The 9,593-nt window shown below is 33.6% G+C and overlaps 2 protein-coding genes across 4 annotated transcripts in view; one reads left to right on the forward strand and one right to left on the reverse strand.

The window, feature by feature from the left end:
- Window positions 1–56: 56 nt before the first annotated feature.
- On the forward strand, window positions 57–3,975 carry arl2bp (ADP-ribosylation factor-like 2 binding protein). The gene is made up of 7 exons (XM_082181416.1): window positions 57–885; window positions 1,156–1,225; window positions 1,306–1,367; window positions 1,634–1,740; window positions 1,834–1,919; window positions 2,867–2,963; window positions 3,176–3,975. The coding sequence occupies exons 1-7, from the start codon at window positions 864–866 to the stop codon at window positions 3,281–3,283; spliced, it is 552 nt and encodes a 183-aa protein (XP_082037542.1). The 5' UTR covers window positions 57–863; the 3' UTR covers window positions 3,284–3,975.
- Window positions 3,976–4,623: 648 nt separating this feature from the next.
- The window catches only part of pllp (plasmolipin), a 6,854-nt gene continuing 1,884 nt past the window's right edge, over window positions 4,624–9,593 (reverse strand). For all 3 annotated transcript variants that reach the window (XM_082181418.1, XM_082181417.1, XM_082181419.1), the window contains exons 3-5: window positions 8,746–8,919; window positions 8,540–8,647; window positions 4,624–4,938 (exon numbers count right to left, since the gene is read on the reverse strand). In XM_082181418.1, the coding sequence (XP_082037544.1) occupies window positions 4,831–4,938; window positions 8,540–8,647; window positions 8,746–8,919 (390 nt within the window). In that variant the 3' untranslated portion in view covers window positions 4,624–4,830. The remainder of the gene's footprint in view (window positions 4,939–8,539; window positions 8,648–8,745; window positions 8,920–9,593) is intronic.

The following is a 9,593-nucleotide window of genomic DNA, read 5'->3' on the forward strand; positions in this document are numbered from 1 at the left end:
TGTTTTTGTAGATTTTACATTATTTACAGAAACAGTTCTTCATTTGTTTTACCTTTGTTTCTATTTAATATTGTTCCAAAACAAATTGAAATATACCTATATTCTGTATACCTCACAATTGGTATGTGTGGTACGCATTAGTGTATCTAATGTGGGATTTTATTTTAAAGATGACATTTTGCACTGAAAATAAATATATAGTAGGCATACAGCTAATAATTATTTTCGGTAAACAGCAGATACATACGAAATGTTCCTAGAAATGTGAATCTAATAATTGCATTGCAGGGTGGCTCTGCCTTTGTATAAAGTGTTGTTGTGGAATTGCATTGTCTCCTTTGTTTTACTTATTTTGTTATCCTGTACGTTTTTACATGTACATCTTCAATACATTTTTTATTTTTTTTTAATAATGGATAGATATGGATAGATTTTTGTTCAGTGTGTCGAAATAAGATAAAATGGCTATATTTTATGATGCCGGTTATATGGCATGATAGCATAGATAAATAAGCATGATTTCTTGTCCCTCCACAATAAAGTAGGTCAATTATTTGACCTATTTTCTGAGTGTTGCCTCTTGGTATGATCTTGTCAATTTCGTTCAACTTTAAACGCGTATCACCTTACTTACCAAAAGTTCATTACTTAGAAAAGGCCAAATGCACCGCAACACCTAAAAGCCTGTGTAATGGTCCGGAAATAGCATACCTTATTTTTCTGGTGTTGGGTTGTCCTGTGACTCAAATAGGCGGAACTAAATGAAAGGAAAGTTGTTCCTACCGGAAACATTTCGAACAAGTACGCGTTCTCCCGTTGCCGTGGCAGCAGCAGCGACGTGAGGAAGAACGTTAGGGCGATATATGATGGATTCTCAAGAGACAGGTGATTCGTTGTTTTAAAATATTCATAAACGTGCGAATTGAACATATTCGACTCTATCTGCCGTTTGATTGTGCACTGGCGTCTTTAAAGCTTCAGTGCGTCAGCCACGCACCTGCTCCACAACCAGCTAGCTTATTGAAATCTGTTAGACTAGTTTCATGATTGCCATCATATCTGTCGCGACTGTTCGCAGGATATTTAAAATTCTAGCTGTGGTTTTTGTAACGTTATTTACACTTCTTCATCTCAACTTTCTTTGAAACCCTATAGATCTGCTGAGTGGCATCGAGAACATAGTTGACATGCAGAATTTGGAAGAGGAGGACTTTGCTGTTTCTAAGTGAGTTATAAAGATTGTTTTCTGTGAAAATGCAAGTAGCTTTATCAAAATTACACAGCCATAATATTTTGTCTCTTCAGATCATCCGATGCTGATGCAGAATTTGACATGGTAATTGGGAACATCGAGGACATTATTATGGGTATTCATCTATTATTTTATTAAATCATTTATGGCCATAACTTTAAATCATTAATATAATCCAGTAGAATTAATCTTTAACAGGGGTGATTCTTACATATCTGTCAAGAACATGTCCTAGTCAATTTATGTGAAAAATGTGCTTAATATAATTCGTTTTTTTTAAATGTCATTTCTTTTCCCTCCTTTTTTATTATGGTTTTGGGTGAAATATGACCTAGTTATCATGAAATTCCCCAAGTTGTAACGAACGCATTTTCTCCACAGAGGATGAATTCCAATATCTTCAGCAGTCTTTCATGGAGAAATATTACCTTGAGTTTGATGAGTCTGAGGAGAATAAGCTCAGCTATACACCTATATTTAACGAATATGTACGTGATACTTTGAGTTTTTATATCACACATTTCTGACCCTTCTTGAGATGGAAATATTAAACTGTCATTTATGAATTTTTGCGATTTCAGATTGAAATTCTAGAAAAGCATCTGGAACAGCAGTTGGTAGAGCGAATTCCTGGATTCAACATGGATTCCTTCACCCATTCACTTAAGTATGGCGAATTCACCTTAACAGTGACTGTCAATACATGTATGTGTATAAATACAGTACCAGTCAAAAGTTTGGATTGTTTATTTTATATATATATATATATAATATATATATATATATATATATATATATATATATGAAGAGTTCAGATGCAAAAGCCTCTAAGTGCCATCTGAAATTTTCTTCTGGAATGATAAGTTTTATAAAGCTTGTATATTTAAGTTAAGTAATTTCACTTAAATGACAATTAATAGGTAATTTGCATTGTCATTTAAGTGAAATTATTGAACTTAAATATACGAGCTTGATAAAAATGATAATTCTAGAAGAAAATTTCAGATGGCACTCAGAGGCTTTTGCATCTGAACTCTTCATATATATATATATATATATATATATATATATATATATATATATATATATATATATAAACCATACAGACCAGAGCAACCCAGTCTAAGTCAGATGGGGGTTTCAATCTTTTAGATGCTTTGTGTCCCTAAATATGATAATGTAATGTGAGGGACCCTCATCCTAAAATTTAAAGGGCAGCTATATATTTTCAAGTATAAAGACCCAATTGTACTATAAAAAATTAGATGACAAATATATGTAAAATAATAATACTACTTTACATCATTACTTTTTCCTATTCACAATAGTACTGGACAGATAGATTAATTATTTATTTGAATTCTTTTTATTATTCTTTTTTTATATATACGTTATTATGTATTTATTTTGTTTTATATTATTTTTGTATATATTTTTTACACTGTTTTTGCAGCCCCCTGGACCCCCGTTAAAAAAAAACTGGTCTAAAATGTCTTATTGTAATACACATAATTTACCACTAGATGGAGGTGTTTACATTGAAAATTATTCCTCAATGGTGACTTTTACCTGTTGATTTGTAATCCTTCTCTTTTTTTTTCCCACGGCAATTAGACAACACAAAGATGAAGTGTCAGGGGACATACTTGACATGCTGCTCACTTTCACTGACTTTATGGCCTTTAAAGAGATGTTCATTGATTACAGAGCAGTAAGTAAAAAATCTGTTCTTTTCTTAAAACTTCAAAATATAGGATTTATATGTATATGTAAAATAATGTGTATTCAGATTCTTCTACAGTTAAAGAGAAAAGCTGTTCTGCTTAGTTCACTTTGGCCTACTTTTCTACTACCATGAACAAAGGCTATAAATGTGCCAGTAGTCTGTGGCAGAAACTCATTTTCCCAATCTTCTTTTTATAGGAAAAGGAGGGTAGAGGATTGGACCTTAGTACTGGACTAGAAGTGAAGTCATTAAATTCTGCTTCAGCTTCACCTCTGACCTCCAGCATGGCCTCACAATCGAGCTGAACCATTGAAAATGGGGATTTCATGGAAATTAACTTAATCAACAATTATTTCTCCTCCTCTTTAAAAAGATGAATATCCATTGAAAATTCCTTTCCGACAAATCCCAAAACAAACACTCATTGTTATACTAAACTGACAGATGGCAATCTTTGTTTAATTTAGGTTAATGTTTAAACGTAAAATTCAGGTTAACCATCAGCTCATTTAGTGAGACTCCTCTAACAGTATTCCCATGATCTGTCACTAAATCCACTCGTTCTGGATTAGTTCTTCTCATCTTGTTTTGGCCTACAGTGCATAAACACTATCTCCGTTTCTGACCAAGTCGATGAAAGTTTTAATGAGCCTCAACATCTCAAAGCTGCCATTGCATACTTTCACGCAATAACCCCTCCATTTTATATAGCCTATCATTAGATACCAAAATAATTCCTTTCACTTGACAATCAAAAAGGGCTTTTCATTAAAAAAGTATTATACAATGTGCCTGATAGGACAACAGTTCTGAAAACCCCTTTTTAACATTCACAAGGCTTGAAGTTTCCCCAGGTGAAATATTACATTGTTAAAAAATATGTTTATACAATTACCAGAAACAATGCAAATAATCTCATACAGTTTTCCATGCTTTTTAATGTGATGTTGAGTCCATGTTTTGGATTTCTCCCATATATTGTGAAAGTGAGCTTTTTGTTGATGTATACAGTGCAAATTTCTGCTTTTTTGCTCCCTTCTTTACATAGAATGTGTTGTTCCTACTAGATGAATGTTGTGCAATTGTGTATATTTGTTTATTATTTGTATATATAGAAATATTTGAACCTGTGTATGGAAGAAATAAATACAAATTTTCTTAAATCATATTTTATCAAAACATTTTTATTCTCAAAACAATGAATCAATTACATTCTCGAGCATAACTGTACAATAATGCAAGAACCTCACCACTTAAATACATATTTGCTCAAGTCAGCTTGTGTATCTTACAAAAATAGTGCACCATCATTCAAAAGGTTGGGGTTGGTAAGATTTTTAAAAAAGTTTTTGAAGGAGTCTCCGATGCTCAACTAAGGAAGCATTTATTTGATCAAAAATACAATAAAAACAGTAATATCGTGAAAAAAAAATTTTTAAAAACTTTTCTATTTGAATATTCTATTTTAATTTTAAAACAGGATGTATGCCTGTGATGGCAAAGCTTTTTTTTCAGGATTCTTTAATGAACAGAAAAATTCAAAAGAACAGCATAGATTTGAAATAGAATTGTTTGTAACATTATAAATGTCGTCACTTTTAATCAATACCTCCGTGTTGAATAAAAGTATTCATTTATGTAAAAAAAAGAATCGTACTGACTCCAAAGCACGTGAAGGGTGATGACTCTCAGTACACACAATGTCCATGTTACAAACCATCTAGCAATTATGCTGGGCACCGTTATTCAGAAGGGTTGTCGGACGTTCCTGAAGAGGATTTTCAGCGATACTGAGTATTATCCTCTAGGAAGTGTCCTCACAGGAGTATGACAGTGTTAATCAGAGGATGGTCTACACAGGCACTGTACTCCCCGCTGCGTTTTGCCCTTCACCCCTCCAGCCCAAATAGGCAAAGTAGCTGCTAGCTGTATATAACAGGGTCACCACTATGGCAAAGAACTGCAAGAAGAAATATATGAATAAAAATGATGAAGATCTTACACATTTTACTCAAGTATAAGATGTATGTAGTTCACAAAAGAATATATATATATATATATATATATATATATATATAGACCAACGCTACTTTTGCGTCATCGAAGGTTAACGCCCCTTTTTGGGGGAAGACAAACGGATTCCCCTGAGAACAGAACTCGCTCGCTCTAGATCTGCAAAGTTTCTTGATAGCAAAAATGGCACAAACATACACACACACTCTCTTTGCCACCACACCTCTCTTTCATAAAATGCAGTATTCTACTTACAACAAAATGATTGAAGCCTCTACTTATTGCAATAAATAATGCAATCAATTTTCGGCAGACCATCACTTTTCGGCATGACACCGGCCGAGGACCGTGAGCGGTATTTAAAGAAGCTACTGGATACGGGGTTACAGAGGTGTCCCTTTGAAATGGACGAAAACTGGATTAATGACCCCACGCAGTGGCCAAATATGGACTATCTACCACTATCTCGTGGAATCACCAAGTAAGTAACTTTATAGCCTATTTTTTTGTCATTAAGTTTAACACACTCACAGTATGACAAACTAGACGATGAAGCCATGTCAAGAGGAGTCGGCGGTTTACTTGGATCATATTTCACTTGATTTAAGCTATTGACATAGTTTTGTTGTCGACTAGCTATAACGTTACTAGTTAAAAAGACGAAGCTGCTAGCAGCTACGTGATTAGCTCTCACTAGGCACTTGGCTGTTAACTTATTTTACTGTTGAAATAGTGGCAGGCTAGGACTAAAGTGGACTTGTCTGGTTTCTTGGCTTGTGTCTAGAAAGGTCTAGGACTTAGAAAGTTGTAAAAAGGTTTACAGTGTACGGCAAAAAAAGTCCACTTTAGTGAGAGCTAATCACGTAGCTGATAGCAGCTTCGTCTTTCTAACTAACGTTAACTTAGTAGTCAACAACAAAACTGTCAATAGCTTAAATCAAGTGAAATATGATCCAAGTAACGTTAAACCACCGACTCCTAATTGACATGGCCTCATCGTCTAGTTTGTCATACTGTGAGGGTGTTAATGACAAAAAATAAATAAAAATAAATAGGCTACTTAACGTTACTTGGTGATTCCACGAGATAGTGGTAACTTAGATGTCTGAATAGTCCATATTTGGCCACTGCGTGGGGTCATTAATCCAGTTTTCGACCATTTCAAAGGGACACCTCTGTAACCCCGTATCCAGTAGCTTCTTTAAATACCGCTCACGGTCCTCGGCCGGCAAAGAGTGTGTATGTTTGTGCCATTTTTGCTATCAAGAAACTTTGCAGATCTAGAGCGAGCGAGTTCTGTTCTCAGGGGAATCCGTTTGTTTTCCCCCAAAAAGGGGCGTTACCCTTCGATGACGCAAAAGTAGCGTTAGTCTATATATATATATATGAAAAATTCCTCCATACAATTAAAGTTAATAGGGTCCAATGTTGTTTTGGACCCCAATGCAGGTTGGAAACAACATCAGTATGAGTAAATATAACATAATTTTAATTTTTGGGTCAACTAACCCTTTAAGAACTTTGGGTAAGCCGTAATACAAGCTAAACCCCAGATAAATGATTTCCGGGCACATATCTGTTTTACATATATGTATATCAGCAATCATTGAGCAGATATGTAGTTTTAAAGATGCTGTAATAATTTAGAAACTTAAGCTGTTAACCTTTACACATGGAGGAGGTATAAATTGTGATTACACTCCTCCACTGTAGATCAATATGGGGTTGTCATGTGCTTACTGCACATTTTAATCTGGACTCTGGCTCATGTGGCTTTTAAAGCCCAATAAAACACTCACACTACTCTACAGAACCGTGCTTCTGAACTCATCTGACAGTTTCACATTTTTACCATCTCCTAAAAGCCTTTTATTTGATCTATAATACTGTATTGTGTATTCCATTGAGTAATGAAACATGCTTTATACAGTTAAAGTGAAGGCCTTGCTTCAGATTAGATGCTTTGGCGTAGCGACTTATATTTGTAATCAATATTTTCTAAGAAGGCTCTATCTACAGTCAACTTCCATTCAAACATTTATGAAAGTTTTTGAAAGAAGTCTCTCAGGCTCACCAAGGCTGCATTTATTTGATCAAAAAATATTATAAAATATTGTTAAAATTCTTTCTTTTTTAAAAATTAATGTTTTTATTTTAATATATTTTAAAATGTAAATTATTCATGTGATAGCAAAGCTGAATTTTCACCAGCCATTACTCCAGTCTTCAGTCACATGATCCTTCAGAAATCATTCTAATATGCTGATTTGCTGCTCAAGAAACATTTCTTATTATCAGTGATGAAAACAGTTGTGCCGTTTATTTTTTTTGTGAAAACCAGGATTCATTTTTTTTTCATGATTCTTAACTGTCACCGTCCCGTGACAGAAAGGAAAGGTCTAAGACTCCTTAATAGATATTTCAGCACTGTTTTTTGTTACAATTTATGCAGGATTGGTTTTCATGCTAAAAGTTCATAATAAAAACATTTAATCTAGTATTTGTCAATAAAAAAATATAAAATAATATTATCTTCTAAAAAGTATAACATATATATTATCCTCTAAAATATTATATTATTATTTTTATCGCCTTTTTTTATTACATTACATATTTTAGTAGTTATCATAAATTAGGTATCATTTGAAAGCTTACGATCTCAGAATTCATCCTGTGAAAACTGTTTTGAAATTGGACATTGTGTTACCATAGAAACGGTACTCTAAATGATTTTATCAGGCTCCCCCTTTTTTGGGCATCATTATGTTTCATAATTTATGATAAAAAAATGTCTAATCTTGACAAAACACATATTGTCAGAAAGGTCTGAGTCTCAAGGTTCCATATTTTCTGACAGAAGTGATATTTGGACAGATATTTATTAATTTGTTATGTTAGAATGCATACAGTTAAATTCAATGGAATTCAATGACACCCGGTGGCTATTTTTGGTAATACGCCTAAACAAAATCTCATGGGAACTTCAATTTTTGTGATATCAACTTCAAATTTGGAACACAACTTGGTTAGATATATGGCTTTCATTTTATAGTAATTTTTTTGTAAAACATATTTTGTAAAATATATATTTTATATAAAAGAAAAATATTAAATAAATTATATTTGATTTAATGTAAATTTAAACTTCCATAACTTTTTCATACTTAAATTTTTTGAAGTGCTTTCACTTCAGCAATAATCTGCAATTTTTTCCCTTTAAAACAAGACCAAACTTAGAATTACAACCATTTAAGCTTTAATAGTGCATTTTAATGTACATTCTCAAAAAGGGGGGTGACAGCTAAGGGGTTAATTTCTTTAAAAAAAATATATATATAAAAGTTTGTCCTAACCCGTACTTTTAAACGGTCGTAATTTGTTAGGTCTTGACATCTGCTGACATCTGAATCACCTGACCTGTTATCAGTGGGTGCTTTACAGATACACCTTACTTTACTTTAGAAATAAGGTATGAAGTGTACAGTCCGACACACCTCTTTAAGCTCATAGTGTGTGAACGTGTGTGTTCAAGAGATGTTTTCACTCACTGCAGAAGTTCCCAGATGACCATGGTAGAAGTTTAGAGGAACGGATGCAGCATTAGCCAAAAAGGCAGTTAGGTATAGAACAGCTGCGACTGAGTAAAACCCCATGAGCTACAAGGAAGAAAGGGAGACAGGATTACAAACTTGATTTGATCAACAAAGTCTTGATTAAAATATGCTATCTCCTCCATGAGACGAGTGAGTCTCACCACCAAAGGCCAGGGTATTAAGGGTAGACTCTGATGAAAACTCAGCAATAGCACAACCAACAGGGCGATGCTCAAAAGCCACAGCGTCACGCTGACAATCATGACCCAGACATAAGCAGATGCAGAGGAGTATGGAGTACTGGCGATCAGCGCCCAAACCAGTAATCCAACAACCTGAACAGAGGATGATCATATGTTAAACATCAATGACAAATACGGTCACTTAAAGAGATAGTCCACCCAAAAAAGGATTAAAAAAAAAAAAAAAATTTTAATTGTTCGTACAACAAAGTCAGTGGAGTCTAAAAACAGCATTGGACCCTATTGACTTTCTTCATATGGGCCAAAAATCTTCTTTTGAGTTTCACAGAAGAAAGAAAGCCATACATGTTTCAAAAAGGACATAAGGGTGACTAAATGATTGCAGAATTTTCATTTTGGGGGAAATTAATCCTTTAAGTCAAGAAAACCTTTAGTTATAATTTTTAGGGTATTTTCACTAAGGATTTTCTAAACTTAAGGGTGATGTAATTCATTTAGATGACATACTACACGCTCTGAAACACGTGAGCTTTAAAATGAAAGTGACGTGAGTGTGAATCATCCTGGTGATGGTCATTAGATATCTTATATTATATGATATTATTATATCATATTTAGAGTTGGAAATATTGATGTATGTCCTCAGGAATGTTTTCACAATCACAGTTATACATTTTAAAAAAGAAATACAAGCACAGAAAATGCAAATACAGAAATATATATATTTTTTTTTTTTATGAACAGATGGTGTCAATGACATTCATTTGTACAATGAATATCAAAAGTTCATGATGTATTATTCATCT

Source organism: Leuciscus leuciscus, assembly GCF_965113295.1.
Source record: "Leuciscus leuciscus genome assembly, chromosome: 10".
Lineage (NCBI taxonomy): Eukaryota > Metazoa > Chordata > Actinopteri > Cypriniformes > Leuciscidae > Leuciscus > Leuciscus leuciscus.